The following is a 17649-nucleotide window of genomic DNA, read 5'->3' as shown; positions in this document are numbered from 1 at the left end:
CCTGTCTACCCACTCCGACCTCATCCCCACTAGCATCCTTCTTCCCTGAGACATCAAGTTTCCATGGGGTAAAGTGCATCCTCTCCCACTGAGTCCATACAAGGCAGTCCTCTGCTACACACGTGCCCATGTGCCCGGACAATGAACCAGCCTGTATATGCTCCTTGATTTTTGGCTTACTCTCCGGGAGCTCTGAGAGGTCCAGGTTAGTTGACAGTGTTGATGTTCCTATGGAGTTGAAATTCCCTTCAGCTCCTTCAGTCCTCCTCTAACTCTTTCATATTGGTCCCCAACCTCAATCTAATGGACGGCTATAAGTATCAACATTTCTCTCAATTAGTTGTCAATAGAAACTGTCAGAGGACAGCCATGCCAGAATCCTGTCTGTGCATACAATATGGTTTCAGCAATAGTGTGTAGGATTTGGTGTGCATGCACTGAATAGATCCCAAGTTGGGCTGGTCAGCGCTCTGCTCTATTTTTGTCTCTCGACATTTTCTTTAGACAGGAACAAATCTGGGTTAAAATTTTGAACATGGGTGGGGGGCCCCTGCCTCAAGTGGGAGCCATGTCCATCTACTGGAGGTAGTCTCTTCCAGTTCCTTCTACACATTGTGGGCCTTTTGGCTAATTTCATCCCCATTGAGTCCTGGTAGCCTTTCACATTCCAGGTCTCTGGGATTTTTTTAGAGGTTCCCACTGTCCTGTAAACCCCCATGGATGCATATTTTGATTAATTCTCCTGGCTCCCTGGGAAACCTTTCTGTCTCTACTCATACCTGATTCTGCTCCTCCTTTTCTCCTTCTCCAATCAAGTTTCCTCCCTCCCTCTATTTCCTGTGATCATTTTGTTCCCCTTCTAAGTGGGATTCAGTTATCCATACTTGGGCCTTCCTTCTGATTAAGCTTCTTATATTCTGTGAGTTGTATCATGGGTATTCTGAATGTTTTAGCTAATATCCACTTATCAGTGAGTACATAACATGCATGTCCTTTTGGAACAATTCTTCACACATGTATCTAAAACATTTTCTCAAAATACTTCTAAAATGGCCTATGTATTATGTTACAACACATACAGAGACACCTTCTTCACATAGACAAATTAAATTGCAAAATACTATTATTAAGTTTTGTAAATTAAGCTATAATCCTTTGACTTTGGAAAACAGAATAAAATACAAAAGTAAATTAAGATGTTTAAAAATCAAGGATACACAAATGATGATATGACAAACCATGTGAGATGCAAAAATATATCATCTGATGGGAAAGGACATTTATATGTCCATATCATGGAAGAATAAATTGTAGAAGTCAATTATCTAAGTGTTTATTTCACAGAGGCTGAAAATAAACTAAAAAAAGTACTGTAGGAATGTGGAAATAAATTTAATAGAAAATAATGCAATGAGAAACAAATGCACAATACTGAAATTTCACAAAGCCAACATCTGTTGTCTTTTGTGAATAATGATATTTGTGAATAATGTAAACCAAACCTTTTGAGAGAAATTTAAATGGTATGTGTTTCTAATATTATATGTTAAATAACATGTTAATGATGTTTGTAGATAGCAAAATTCAACTGTTCTGCAACCACAACATGCAAACACTCATGGTCTAGTCTAAATTCATTTAGAATAATTCCATTATCGTCATTAATAGAAATAACTTTCCAAGTGTTTGTGGTGTAAAGTCATCTTTACAAAACATAGCTTTTGCAGTTTTGAATGAGAAAAGTTTAAAGTGCACACACACACACACATATTTTTATTTATATATGAAAATATAAAGAAGAAACATTTCTATCCTATACATCATACCAGTTAGCCCTTATCCTAAAACTATATATAAATCTCGACAGGATGTAAAACATATTAGTGAAATATTGAAATCTTTCTGAGACTCATGTAAAGGAAGTTTAATAAGTCCATCAATTGGAAGAGGGGAATATTGCCAGTGCCCACATAAAACATAAGTGAGTGCATTGGAAAGAAACTAACTCTACTATAATAATAGTGACATTTTCAAGATTTGCAAGATTGATACTTGTTATAAAAATAATTTTATTTGCTACCAATATTCAAAAACAAGGATGCTACTTATAATAGCCAGACAAAAATAAAACAAAATTTAAAAATTCAGTTACATCATAAAAAAATCAAATGCATGACATTGAAACAGAAAAGATAAACCTACTTATATGAAACAAAGATAATTTAGATATTAAAATAATTAAATTAGTAAAAGGGAAATTAATCTCAATTTAGTACATGTGTAATTAAAATGTTGATTGTTTTTATGAAAACTGAAAATATGAGTTTTAAATACTCTAACACGATTTAAATTCTGTTGAATTTTATCTATATGTTTTAAGCTGTACTAAAATCTTAGTCACTTTTTATGGAAGTGATAAACACAAAATAATTTGGTGAATGTATGTTCAATTTCTGGTCCAATATTTACATGAGGCTAGTTAACAAAGCACATTTTTTATTTTAGTTCCCCATTTCAGATGAAAGTCCAAGGTGGAGATGGTATGACAGGAACTTAGAGCTTTCTTTCTTATATCTGAATAGAAAAAAGAGAGGTTGTGATTTCTATGTTGAGCTTGCTTTGTTCTTTTATTCATATTATTCAGTCTGGACTCTTAGCCCACAGAATGGTACAGCCACATTGAGGGTAGGTTTATTTCCCTCAGTTAAACTTCTATAGTTGTTATAACCAGAGATGACAATCCAGGGTACAATGAAGACTGAGCATCTAAAAAGATATTAAAAGCATATATAGATTTAGGGCAAAAGTAGAGAAGAAAATGTTTATGAAAACAAATAAAATTATCTTGTTTGTCATACTCTTCTGGATACATATTTGAGATTTGCTGATTCCTACTCTAGTTGGTTTGAGCAAGCTGATAGTCTACATAATACTCTCTTTGGCATACTGGATGCTTAGGATTTGATAGGTTACGATAATTTGTATAAACCAACTTCAATTATGTTTATATCTTGCTATAAAATATATCTATAGCCTCTATGTACTTGTCTTTCATATATCCATCTTCTGCCTCTACTTCTTTTTAACTTTTATCAATATTCAAATTATTTGTATAAAAATCAAAGAAATGACATGTCACAGATCACACAATGCTATTAAGTCATTTCTAGTATTCAGATTTTTCCTTATAAAGTGAATGCATTTGGTTGTGCTGGCAGGGTTTAGAAGCATTTTTAAAACTGGAACTGAATAAGTATTGAAAGCAAATGTGAGAAAACTGTGTCCATCAATCTCCTGAAACCTTTACCTCCCCATCATTATCCTTCCAATGTCTAAGAAACCGAGATAAAATTGCACTGAAAACTATCTTCAATTATTTATTTTCACTGAAATTAAAAATGAAGAAAACATAAAATTTTGTGTTTAAAAATTAATGAAATTTATTTTGCAAAGTAGATTCAGAGATGTTTACTCAAGAGTTTCAAAAGTTAGGAAATAAAAATAGATTGTAACAAACCATACACAATTCTATATTCTTCCTTTTTGTACTACAGAGAATTAAGGAGTGTGTAAGTTAAATACAGGCATATACTTAAGGATGTTAGAGAAGGACTCAATACTTTTGATTAATATTCAGCAATTGCACTGAGAAATAATCAATCCATATCAAATAAATAAACAACCAGCATGCATACACACATATTCATGTCCCAAAGACATTTGTAATCACAGAATATACAATAATGAAAAGATTTATAAATCTATTTAGGTAATTAAAAGTAGGTAAGATTATGTAATGCATAGGGAAGAAAATAAATGAGCAACATATTTTATGATTATTAGTAACAATTTTCCATATATAAAATTCCTTCCATAACATTTTAACTTAGAGAGTATGATGGGTTGTATATGCTTGGCCCAGGGAGTGGCACTATTAGAAGTATGGTCTTGTTAGAGTAGGTGTGCCACTGTGGGCGTGGGCTTGAGACCCTCATCCTAGCTGCCTAGAAGTCAGTCTTCCACTAGCAGCCTTCAGATGAAGATGTTGAACTCTCTGCTCTGCCTGTACCATGCCTGTTTGAATGTTGCCATGCTCTTGCCTTGATGATAATGGACTGACCATCTGAACCTGTAAGCCAGTCCCAATTAAATGTCTTTATAAGACTTGCCATGGTCATGGTGTCTGCTCACAGCAGTAAAACACTAATTAAGACAGAGGCTACGTTTTAAAGATTTACATTTAATTAATAAGTAGAGTTTGTAAAGATGGCTCAGTGGTTAAGAGCATTTGCGACACAATCTTAAACTATGAAGTACATAATAAGCACCTATGTAATCAACCATCATCTTCATAGTGGTGTAAACCTGAAACATTAGCTCTGATGGGACAGAGATAGGAAGACTTTTGGACCTAGCATTTTTCTAGCCTACTACAAAAGAATACATTAAACTGTAGGTTCAGGAAAAACCCTGCCTTAACTCTACTTGATTTGAAAATATAAATGAAGATGCCCAATGTGTTCTCTGCCCTACACATGTACACAGTCATTGAAAACTTACATACATACAAACACATATACACATACTTAAAGCATTGCAAAGAAGTGCAATGGCTCTATATCTCTTCCTCATGGGACAAGGACTTTCCTGCCATAAATTTACCTGTCTGTGTTTCAAGATGTCAACACCTGTAAAGAGAAAGAAGGAACCCATAATAGATACATAGAAATCAGTGCAGTTGACCTGACACCTGCTTGTATATGATTCTAATAACTCCAGTCTCACTTAAGATACATGCAATAAATAAGAAAAGAAATCATCTCCTTATATTTGGCATGTAAAAAGATGTTAGGCTGAAGTCATGGCTACCACAGTTCCTAATCCCATACCTCTTCCCCCCGACCCTGTCTCCAAGAGATTGTGTCACTCCCACCTCCAACAGGCCTCCTTACTCCCTGGGGCCTCAAGTCCCTCCTGGGTTAGGCACACCTTCTCTTACTGAGGCAAGACCAGGCAGTCTTCTGCTGCATATGTGTTGGGGGTTTCAGACCAGCTAGTGTATGCTGCCTGCTTGGTGACTCAATGTCTGAAAGATCTCAGGGTACAAGTTAGTTGAGACCTCTGGTCTTCCTGTGGGGTTGCCCTCCTCCTCAGGTTTTGACAATCTTTTCCTAATTCAACCACAGGGGTCCCTGACTTCAGGCCATTGGTTAGGAGTAAGTATCTGCATCTGTCTCAGTCATCTACTTTTTGTGTCTCTCAGAGGACAGCCATTCTAGGCTCCTATCTGTAAGCACACCATAGTATCAGTGTTCTTGGAGCCTCAGAGCCTTTTCTTCAGGTTGGTCTCAAATTGGTCCTGTCTCTGGAACTCCTTTCCCTTAGTCTCTTCTCCATTTTTGTCCCTGAAGTTCTTTTAGACAAGAAAAATTATGGGTCAGTTTTTGACTGTAGGACATCAATCCTATCCCTCTCCATGATACACCATCTTTCTACTGGAGATGAACTTTACAAGTTCCCTCTCCCCACGGTAGGGCATTTCATCTAAGATTCCTCCCTTTAAGTCCTGAGAATATCTCACCTCCCAGGTCTCAGGTATATTCGAGAGGGCCCCCCAAACCTATATCTAAATGTTTGCCTTTAGTCACTAGAGTAAGTGTACCTCTGAAATCACTTTTGAAGATATTTCTGTTTCCTGAATTTTATTTTAAATTTTCTAAGTTGGTTTCTTTTCTATCATATGTTCAAATTACATGAATTTCCATTGCTACTGGCATCCATTTCTCTTTTATGAATTGTTGTTTTGCATTCTCTCTTTGAGTATAATTTATGTGTCATGGTTTCTACCAAATGGTTTCTACCTTCTTTGTAGAAGGATCAAGAATTTTTTTTAGGCCCCACTAGCATCTCTAAACTGGTCAAATCATGTTTTTCTTCTTATAGTCTACAAAGGCAAACACGTTTATTTCAGTCAATGCTGCTAACATATAAGCTCATCGAAACAGTTAGAAGTAAATTCTAAGTAACTCACAATTGGCAATATTCCATTATCTTGCTTATAGAAATGAAAAACTGATGATAAATTTATGAGGAGGCTATGGAACAGAGAAGTGACAGAAAGTCACTATGATTTTTCAAGTAGACCTGGGATGTTGTTTAGATAAGGTACTCTTTCAGCCTTTGCTTCTATGCTTCTAATTTTAAAAATTAGCCTGACTTTCGTGGTCATTTGGAGATGGGCTATTCCTTCGAGACCTCTTTGTCCCATCTCTTGTGTATATAAAATGAATATTTGATGAATGTTAATCAAGTTTCTAATTATAAAATCTTTATATTTAATGTTTATGTATCAGATGAAAGGCAAACATTTTGGGGCCAGTCACAGAGGGCATGAATAATTTCCTCAGAAGCATATCTAATTAATTTTATTACTCTATAATTTCTTTAAAATTTTATCTCTTATCATTTCACTAGTCGTGATAAAAATGACTCTTTAGTACTTAAGTAAAAAACTGGTGCTGAAAATCTTAAGTTGTATTTTAAATCATAAGCATGCATCTAGTATGGACAAATGTAACATTTGGGGAATGTTTAGGGAAGATGGACCAATCACTTCATGTTTGTTTGTTTTACTGACTTTATCATTTTTCAATATGATTTATGATGATTTTTTAAATCATAAAATATAATATAGAAATATAACTCCATATATAATAGTTTAAGCAACAGCACTTCTACTACTAATCTTGGGTTAGAGAATGAACTCTAGACTTTCTTTTCATATGCTTCAGACTCCAAATTGGAGTGACTACCTACCTCTTTAAACTACAACTAATACTAGATGATTATTTACAGAAATTAAAAAGTCCTCCTGGGCAGTGGTGGCACATGCCTTTAATCCCAGCACTTGGGAGGTGGAGGCAGGCAGATTTCTAAGTTCAAGGCCAGCCTGGTCTACAGAGTGAGTTCCAGGACAGCCAGGGTTATACAGAGAAACTCTGTCAGGAAAAAAACAACAACAAAAAAAAAAGCCCTTCCCTAAATAAACAATTTATAGGACTAAGGAATTTATAAATAGACCAACATAATATGAACCTGTAAAATGTCAAATATTTGCCTTGGCATATAAAAATACACATATAATACTATATTGAATAAATAAACTGAACAATGAAGAATAAGTAAATAAATAACAAAAAATATGTTAACAAAATTTTTATAAAAGAATTACACTTTATTTTAAATGTCCTAAAGGTATATTGTATGGTAATTTGAAAGAATGAATTCAAAGAAGATACAATTAAATTAATTTTCCCTCACTATGATAGAAGTGGAGTATAAATATATTTATAGAGTACTAATGTTGTTCTAATTCATTACAAATATCCTAGCTTTAGTATAGAGACTATGTATTGGATTGAATGGCAAAAATTAAAACCATATGTTTAGATTTCAACCTGGAAACCTATCACTATCCCATCAGAAATAATGTTTCTTTCACATGTTATTCCTTTAGCTATAGGAGGAGTTTCTTCACTGTGCCTTGAATCTAACCACAAGTGTACACATGCTAGAACTATCAGACAACAATTTGATGCCTTGACATAGTTTAAAACTTCTTGTGAGTTCAGTAGGCAGAAGGAATATGAGAATGGACACAATGATGGTGATGACTAGTAGAAATTTTAAGACCTTTTCAACCAATGGTAATATTTCTACTGGGCCTTGAGTGAAAGTATGACATAAGAAAAACAGAATACTCCTCTGAAAGTGCAAGAAAGGCATGGGTCAGATTTGTCACAGACTACATGGACTCTGCAAAAGTATGTTATGAGGAGAAACAAATAACAATAAAAAAGAAAAGAAAGAAAGAAAGAAACAAAGAAAGAAAGGAAGAGTCGGGTGGTATTGGCGCACACCTGTAATCTCAGCACTTGGGAGGTAGAGGCAGGTGGATTTCTGAGTTCAAGGCCAGCCTGGTCTACAGAGTGAGTTCCAGGACAGGCAGGGCTACACAGAGAAACCCTGTCTCGAAATACTCCCCCCCCCCAAAAAAAAAGAAAGACAGAAAGAGAGAGAGATAGAAAGAGAAGCAGAAAATCTGTGATAAATTGGACCCTTATGCTCAACTCAGCATTCCTGCAACAATAGAATATCTCCATGCTGCAAGGCCAATGACAGTATTAATGTAAAAAAAAAAAATCCACCTTAATCTCTTTTAAAAAGCAATGTAGCTTGATCCTTTTCTTAGAAGGACCAAGAAATCAACAGGGAAAACAGATGAAAGCATTCAGGAATTAAAACTGTAATAGTTTAACTGAAATTCTCATTCTGTTTTACAAGATAGATGAGGCTACCACCTGTGTCCACTGCATTAATGTCACTTTCAGTACAGTGGAAATGGTCTACCTTTTCCCTTTTCTTTTTTCTTGTACAGAATAAGTACTCTAAAATACTAAGTGTAAAGGAAAATTCTAATGTAAATCAGCAGTAGATCACAAGATGAGTCAGGTATTTGTTCTGAATACTCACACCCACAAACACGAGAGAAATTGAAATTCTTAACCTTATGAAAATTATCATTTTTCAGTACTAAGAAGAAAGTGTTTATATGTGTGTTTTCATGTAAGACGTGTTCATACAACAAAGGGGAGAAAGCAAATACCATACTGAGAGCCACGCCAGTGAATCTGACCTCCTGAGAGCCATGCCAGTGAATCTGACCTCCTGAGAGCCATGCCAGTGAATCTGACCTCCTGGCTTGCCTCATTGTTCCCTGCAAAGGGTCAAGACTCTGTGTAAGGACAAAGATAGATTTTTAGTATACTTTCTATAGTGACAGACTTGGTAGTCACTATTTGGCAAAGTTTAGTCACTGGTGACCACTTAGTAATGAATGCCATTATTAGATCAAAAACAAAAAATGTCTAGTAGACATTTCCTGTAATAATTTATATATAAAAGAATTGGGCTAGGATATAAAATGAATTAACATTATAAAAATAAGTGAACAACTAACCGTACTTTGCTGTTAGCACATATGGAATTAAAAAAGAAAATTAATTTATTAAATGGGTTTTTCCATGATAAAATAGAACCATAAAATAATGAACTTAAAGTGTGTAGCTTCCTATGGAGTATTGTAGATTACATGTGCCATTGTATGAATAATAGCAGTTATGGAATTCATTAGATAGATTCAGAATGATATCTGGATTCAAACTCCAAACTTTGGTCAAACAAGATAAATACAACAAACATGGAAACATTTGAGGGCTTGGTAGTAATTAGGTCTCTAAAAATACTGTATGCCCTCCGTATTTGGCAATAAAAATGGTTCATATGAAATATCAAGACAGAATAAACATTCATACTATAACAGTGTAAATGTATTCTCTAAAGTACCAGTATACACGATCCTGATGATACTGGAAGCCACAAAGGCTAGAATGTACCCAAACACAAACCACATACTCATGTCACAAGCTTTATTTCTTCTTTTATATGATTTATAATAGTTTCATGAATAATAGATTAAATGCTGAAGTTTTAATTTCCCTGGGAAGAAAATAAGTCAAAATAGGGGCAAAGGAGGCAAAGATGGGGGTCTAAACATTGCTGCAAACATTATTCTTTTAATATTGCACAAGCTACTCTAGATTCATGATCAGAGTAGAAAAGCAATATAAGCCTTTAAGGACATAATCATTTTGCATTTAAAGTTTAACCTTTGCAGAGTTTTGATGACTAGACAAAATACAAAATGTCAGTTTCTTCTCTTAGAGACATTTGTTATACTGTTTTTAAAATTTACAATTACATCAAAACTAGAGAGCTGCATGAGTCCTCTGTGAGACAAGAAATTAATTCATTAGACTTTAAACAGCAAAATAAAAACGGCAAAACTTGGAAGGTATTTAGTGGCATTATCTGTCTTTTCAGGAAGTTGAGTTCCATAACTTATATGAGGGCAATTCCAGAGGTCAGTGTCAGCTCTCCATCCTCAAAACAAATCTGTATGTAAGAGCATGCTACTCCAATTAAACTGCATTTCAAGTTTAAGAACTAGCTAGGAAGCAATTGTAAATTTGTAACATGAATGAAATCATTTCTTGCGGAACTTAGAAGTCACTCCTATTTTTTAAATGATGAGTATTTGAAGGTTTTAAAGATTTGTCCTTAATCAATTGTCAAAAACAGAAATTCATCATATCAGTTGTAGGCTTTTTTGTTCATATTGAAAACCCAAAAGATGATTTCTCACTTTGTTAGCTTATAAATATTCCCTGCTGCAGTAACACACACACAAAAAATTTGTCCCTCTCCAATCCACCCTGTTTATCTTACAAGAGATCAAAGATTACAACATGCTATAGTCAGAATTGAAGTACATTGCATTAAATACTCATTAAAAAATAAGCATTGCCCAGCCCAGCAATACACTTAAGAAACAACAAACGTGTTTGTGTGTGTTTCAACACATGTATACATATAATTTATATTTAGTTTAAAGATCTAAGGACTATAGATTACATATTAGATTCTCTACTATGGGAATTGACCTAGAAAGATTATAAGACTATAATCTTGTATACATGAAATTAGTTTTGAAAATGACAATAGCAGAATAACTCAGTCTGCTGGTCTTATTGAAAAATATACCAAAACTGATTTTTACAAAATACAAAATTGCCGGGCGGTGGTGGCGCACACCTTTAATCCCAGCACTTGGGAGGCAGAGGCAGATGGATTTCTGAGTTCGAGGCCAGCCTGGTTTACAGAGTGAGTTCCAGGACAGCCAGAGCTATAAAGAGAAACCCTGTCTCGAAAAACCAAATATATATATACATTTATGATTATTTATATATATATATATATATATAAATAATATAATATATAATATATATATTAATGATTATTTATATCAAATTTTATCTTTTTATGCTTGAATTAATTCTGCCCTTTCACCTGCTTGGTAGGCTTAATCTTAATAGATACATACTTTGAGAAATGAGTAATAACTTGTACTGGGCACTTTTTTCCCCTTCAATAAACAGATAAATCATTGTTGTATACATTGTTTTTCTTTAAATGATGGGTTTTAAATAAAATACATCTGACTTCATAAGCAAAATCTCTTTCAGCTCATTTACATTTGGTCTTTTGTGGGGTCATCACCAGAACAGTAGTGTTACAATACTAATTTATGTTACTGTTTATTATATATATATATATATATATATATATATATATATATATATATATAACAAGTTATATATATAACAAGTAGTAACACATTCGCTCTTCTTCCTCACGATGTTGAGTTTAAACTCCATAACTGTCATGTGGAAACGTCCTATTGAAGTGAAGTGACAGGAGACATAGAGAGGGAGAGTTGAGCTACAAGTTCAAATGAAATACCCTGAATTCTGATGTTATTTTTTCCTTCCCATAGGGAACCACAGTCAGATATCTCGAGTGCCTGTTGCTATTAAAGTGCTGGATGTCAATGACAACGCCCCTGAATTCGCATCCGAATATGAGGCATTTTTATGTGAAAATGGAAAACCCGGCCAAGTAAATATCTCCATGTTGTTAATGCTGAATATGTTTGTATACAATTGTCTCATATTTAATTAACCTGCATTATTGCGTGCATTTGCATTGGTTGGATTTACAAAGTCACAGGCATGAAACTCATCCAAATGGTAACAGAAGGGAATATTTGTCTTTCTCAGATGTTAATTCTCTTCTTTTTTATGAACAAATTGGCACATAAAAGTGCAATGATCTGCTCTCCTATGACCCCAAAGCCAAATCATTGTCTTAAAATACATCACAAATGGTTTACTGGGTATAGTATTAGAGTCCAGAAGCTGGAAATAACCATCAATTGGCAAGAATCTAGTAAATAGCTCATGGGAAGCATGCATTTTTGTTTTATACTGAAAAGAAGATTTATGCATAAATGTAGAATACAGAAAACCAGTAGTTTATAGAAAGCTCTATGTAGTGATACTAGTGTCTGTACACATATATGCAAGTTTAGTAAATATAATATAGACATTACTTTTTTTACATGCCCCTAAGGCATGTAAATATGTAAGGATAAGACTCATATTGAATAAATTGAGATAATGAAGACAAAAATAAAGGGCCGAAAAATGTATAAAATAGAACAGACAGAAATACATTAAAGATCTAAAGATAGAAGCAAGAAAGAAGGGAGGGAGGGAGAGTCAAGGCTGAGGGTGTGGGGGGAGGGAAGGAGAGTCAAGGCTGAGGGTGTGGGGGGAAGGTAAAATTCAAAACAAAATCCACAGAAACCACTATACTCTGAATGTCAAAATGCAACTAGCCTGTGTAAAGTATTTCAAAACCACAAATGTAATACATTTATTTTAATGAGGTTCCGAAGTGCTGTATGTTTAAAAATTTTATCATTTTCAACTTCCTAATTTATTTCTGGATGGTGACATTTTAATTTAAATAAACAGCAGCTGACAGCATGACACTGGAGTTGTTAATCCAACTATTCTTGTGCCTCATGTGGGTGTTAGGAATTAAACTTACTATTTGCCAAGAAGCTTACCTGACAAGAGTCATTTTTTTATCCTAAAGAAAAGAATAGGAGGACGGTAGCTACCTAGTTCTATTCTCTTATTTGATATTTCAAAGGATGAAGAGGTAATCTGTCTATAAAATAGTGGGTAAAATCTTCTAGACCATTCTTATGTATTGAAATGTTTAACTCCTATCCCCCTAGTCTACCAAAATGTAAAGCAAAACAAAAACAAGCAAGCAAACAAACAAAAACATAAAATACACACTTCACACACAGCAACGCTAAAATTCTCATAATAAAATGCATGGCCTTTAGTTAACTAGGCACCGTGTTCTTATCAAAACATTCAGCCTTAGCCATTTTTATTTTCATATTTCAAATCCAAAATTAGCCTTGTTTCTAATTTCATGACAGGATTGTCAAGTATGAATTATAACTTCTAAGCATCTTGATTTGTGATCCTTATTGGCTGTGTGTGTGTGTGTGTGTTTGAGTGTGTGTGTTTGTGTATATATTCTCACACACTGGTGTGTATAGTGCATGCACATGTCTGCATGTGCAAATGTCAGTGATATTATTTAGCCAGGGTTATGAATTAATTGTCAGAGAGAGTTTGATCAAAATATGTCAGGTCAGGTTCAAGGGAATGGTTGCTACATGGAGCAGAAAATTGATGGGATAACAGAGCTGACTACTGATATAAGCTAGGTGTTTATGTATCATACAGAATCTGTAAAATACATTAGCATTTAACTAGAACTTCATTGCTCATGCAGAACTCATCACACAAGTTCAGAGTCAATGGCATTGACACTTCACATGTTGGCCTCAATAGTGATATCGACAGAACTCTTGCTTGAATCTCTAGGAATCTGGAGTGTTACCCTGTGGAATTTGACTGTTTATAAAGTTTTAACGATTTTTTCAGCAGTTCTACTTATCCTCAGGAAAAAAAAGAAAGAAAGAAAGAAAACAACAAGCAAACGAACAAAAACCAATGCATTGTTTCCTCTCTTATTCTATGCAACATCCAAATAAAAAAAGTTGATTCTTTGTTTTTTTATTTCTACAAATTACAATGAATGGTTTATTTTGTGAACAAATGTCTTTGCTGTGGTGTGTGTGTGTGTGTGTGTGTGTGTGTGTGTGTGTGTGACTGAAGTGTACCCTATTGAATGTGCTTTCAGCATGATTACTAGAGTTTTATTTCCGTGAAAGGATCAACACTTATTTTGCATAGTTTTTGGCCATAGAGCTAACTGGATGTGGCATTTCTTACAGTTTTAACAATTTCTTGGATTCTCTGAACCATTTGTGTTATCCAAAACTCATGTAGGATGTTCCATATAACTCCAGCCCAATTGTTAATGATTGAGTATCTAGTTATTTCTACATTACCCCCAAACTTTATGTTACCATATTATATATTATGCATGTACAGAATTTGAAATATACGTACTTCTTTTCTTTTCCTGTCTTAAAATTTTAGACAGTGTCTTAGTATGTAGCCCAGAATGCCTTTGAAGTCACAAGGTCACTGTTACTGCCCTCAAACTCTTAATTCATTCTGCCTCAGTCATTTCAATTCAATTAAAAGCATTCTCCACTATCTCCAGGTGGAATACATGTTTTGTCATCTCTTATAATACCACACAAATAGATAACTCACTTCGGAAATACAATGGTCATATTAGTGTTCGTTATATCATGGAAAGTAAGTATTAAAAAAGATGTAGCACTCTCTACACTGATAGTTATCTTAGTATTTTGTTCAACAATAAATAATGTTGGAAAATGACCTTGGAAAGATAAAAGTCACACTTAAATGGCTTGTGTGCCTGAAAGATACAAATTTCTGGATAAACTTCTTCAAGAAACAGCTTCACCAGAGACTTGGCTCCTGAAAACTATATCAATGGTCTAGGAATCTCTCTTAAAGAGAGTATAAAAGATCTGGACTGAAATGGCATATACAAAACAATTCTAAAATCCCTCACAAAAAGGGAATGGAATCTAATGTCAATATAGAGGTAGAGAATCTATCATATATATATATGTGTATATATATATATATACACATATACATACATATATGTACATATACATACATATATATATACATACATATAAGTATATATATGTATATATATATATATATATATATATATATATATATATAATCCCTTTCAATTTAATGTATCAAACATAACCAGAACCACCTAAAAGGGAGGCTCTTTTCACTTGTCTAGGCAATCAGCTCTACTCCATAATGCATCATTGATATTTAAAGAAATATAACTATGTTTTTGAAGGAGAATTGTGAATCACACCTGTTTCTATGACCTTCTTAAAATTATGAGGCAAAAGGTGGAATTCATAAAAAAATGGTTCTCTCAAGAGAGCAGTAATCACTGTCAGAGAAAGGTAGAAGTCATGGTCCTTCATAAAAAAACCAACCAAAATTACTTTATTTTTAGAATATTTTAAGTGATCCCACTAAATAACTAAATGTTAATGCAGTATTTTGGTTGGCTATTTATTCTGTTCAAACACCATGTATATAGATATAGGTAAGTTGTATTATATCAAGAGGGATAACTCTATAGAATTTAGGTCAATCAAAATGTAATGTGGTCATCTACCAAGCGACTGGTTCTTAATGTCATAGAAAAGATCTCTTAGCTTAAGCCTGACTAATGCTAATGCCCCAGGTAAAACTCAGAATGTGCATCACACTTAAAATATATTATATACTTCATATTTCTGATTGAGAGGATTTTTGTTTGTTTGTTCTGTTTTGTTTTGGTCTGTAAGTGTTCAATGAACATCATCATCACTGAGTTTGGCTAAGCATGAGAAATTTTATGGAATAAAATATAAAAGAATCAGAATTCTATCATAATATAATTTTCCTCCAGGACATATGCATTTAAGTTAGAATTTACAGATTGTCAAGAAATTCTTTCGAACATCCAGCACACAAACTAATTGGACCTAAGGAGATAATGATACACCACGAAAAGTCGTTCGATTCTAGGATAAGTTTCACAGGGACAGAAAACATTCTGTCTGAGGAGTCAGTTTGGGATAAACTAGAGTCTATCTGAAGACCATGGGGATCCAGTCAGCAGGTGGAGGAACAGGTAACAAGTGTGCAGAGAGCAGTGTGTTCCTTCAGTGTACTTAACATTCCTACCTGCAGAACCAAACATGGGAAAGTAATGTAGACAATCATCCACAATTGACTAGAGAGCACTCCAGAGCTCTGTTCTGCATCATATTGACTTACTTAGGTTTTTGGTAGAATTTTATATTAGGTACCAATATCTTACATACTGTATACAGTTAATAGAGACTTATTTCCAATACTTTTTTCAGCCTGGGGACTAAACAGGTATTCATTTTTGGCATGAGTCAAGCTTTCCCTTTCAGTATTTAAAATACTTAGAGGACAGTTTGCTAAAGCTTTTGATTCCTTTATCAAACTGCTTATCTTGTTCCTATAAATGAATATAATGGATTATGATTTGAGTTTTGTTAACACCTACTTATACGAACAGAGACTTGCTGTTTAGGCAGAAGCCACTATGTCTGGCTTATAATAAGAATATACCAAAATAAAATGATTTTAGCTTACCTTCACAAATATGTTTCTCTGGCAAAATTGTAACCATTTACCATTTATTTATTATAGAAATATCGTATCTCAGCAAAACATTATCACTCACACATCTGAATGATATGTAGCATAGTTGCCATATAAAGAATAGTAACAGAATTTAAGACTTATGTTTCTAATTGATCTCATTCAGCAATGAGAAATATTTCAAAATTAGTTTATCAGATATTACTATAGAAATATTGCTTTATTCTTATACAGTATGCATGTTAACTTCTTTGGATGAAAAATTGTTCATTTATGTATCAAACAATAGTTATTGTATATCTATTGTGTACTAATTAATATAATGTCAATGGGGAAAACAACATGAAAGTGTAGAAACATTCTCTTGAAGTCCAATGAAGAACACAAGGTAAACAGAATAAAGTGGATGAATCACATCATTTAAGATATTTCAATGAGAATGAAACAAAAATGGAAACAGACAACAGAGGTGAACAAAAAAAAATATATTGTCTGATAATTTGTTTTGTGTTGTTTTCTTTTTCTACTTTTTTTGTTATTAAAGAAAATGACAAAGAAATATACATGAAGAGGAACTTCTAGCCAGCAACTTAACCTAGAACAGAATTTGCAGCAAGAACTCTGCTTGAAACTGAGGATATCTCAGCCTGAGAATAGGAAACAAAGAAAGAGTTAGAAAGAGTTTCATGTCTGAACAGAATTTGTACCAGTGTTTGTGAGGAGAAAACACATACTATGTGATAATAGAAAGAACCTTGAAGAGACTGTAACCTCAAAACACACTAGCACCTGAAGCTGTTTGCCCTGTGCAGGACATGTCACATAGAATCATTGACCATATCACACACAGTAAGTTGAGGAATTTGGCCCTTGCAGCTTTTATATAGCTATGGAAGTCAAGGCTGAAGATGACTCTGGTGTTTTGTTTTGTTTTCTTTCATTCCATTTTAGACAGGATCTCACAAGACTTAATTGGCTGACCTGGACTTTGACATTGGGGAGGAGGCTTGTCTGGAACTCACAGAATTCCACCTGCCTCTGTGTTGGATTGAAGGCATACACCACCACACATTTAAAAAAAATGTTTTATGATGAAAAAAAAATGTTCCAAATTCTGATCCTGAAGGTGTCAAACCTTTGCAGTTTCTATATTATACTTCCAAAGGAAGAAGAAATTTTAAGTTTTCTGAGCATCCAAAGTAACTTTTGAAAACATAGCTATGAGAACAATAAGATTCTGAATAAAAGTGAGCAACACTACCAAAGAAGAAAATGTATATCAAAACCACATTTTACTTAAATGAACTCTATGAAAACTTAGATAAAATGAAAGAAAGCTAAATATGAAAAGTAAAGATAATTATTCTTGTAGAAACTTAGCAAATGAGTCTGGAACATTGTTCATTTGTTTTCAGTCTCTGAGAGCTTTCTCTCTCTC

The 17649-nt window shown here is 33.9% G+C and overlaps 1 protein-coding gene across 7 annotated transcripts in view; it reads left to right on the top strand.

Annotated features, from left to right (window-relative positions):
* The window catches only part of Cdh8 (cadherin 8), a 377695-nt gene that overhangs the window by 284021 nt on the left and 76025 nt on the right, over positions 1 to 17649 (top strand). For all 7 annotated transcript variants that reach the window (XM_031341029.1, XM_031341023.1, XM_031341026.1 and 4 more), the window contains one exon: positions 11456 to 11577. In XM_031341029.1, the coding sequence (XP_031196889.1) occupies positions 11456 to 11577 (122 nt within the window). The remainder of the gene's footprint in view (positions 1 to 11455; positions 11578 to 17649) is intronic.

This window comes from Mastomys coucha, unplaced genomic scaffold (genome assembly GCF_008632895.1).
Source record: "Mastomys coucha isolate ucsf_1 unplaced genomic scaffold, UCSF_Mcou_1 pScaffold22, whole genome shotgun sequence".
Classification (NCBI taxonomy): domain Eukaryota; kingdom Metazoa; phylum Chordata; class Mammalia; order Rodentia; family Muridae; genus Mastomys; species Mastomys coucha.
This window is presented reverse-complemented; position numbering and strand designations above follow the sequence as displayed.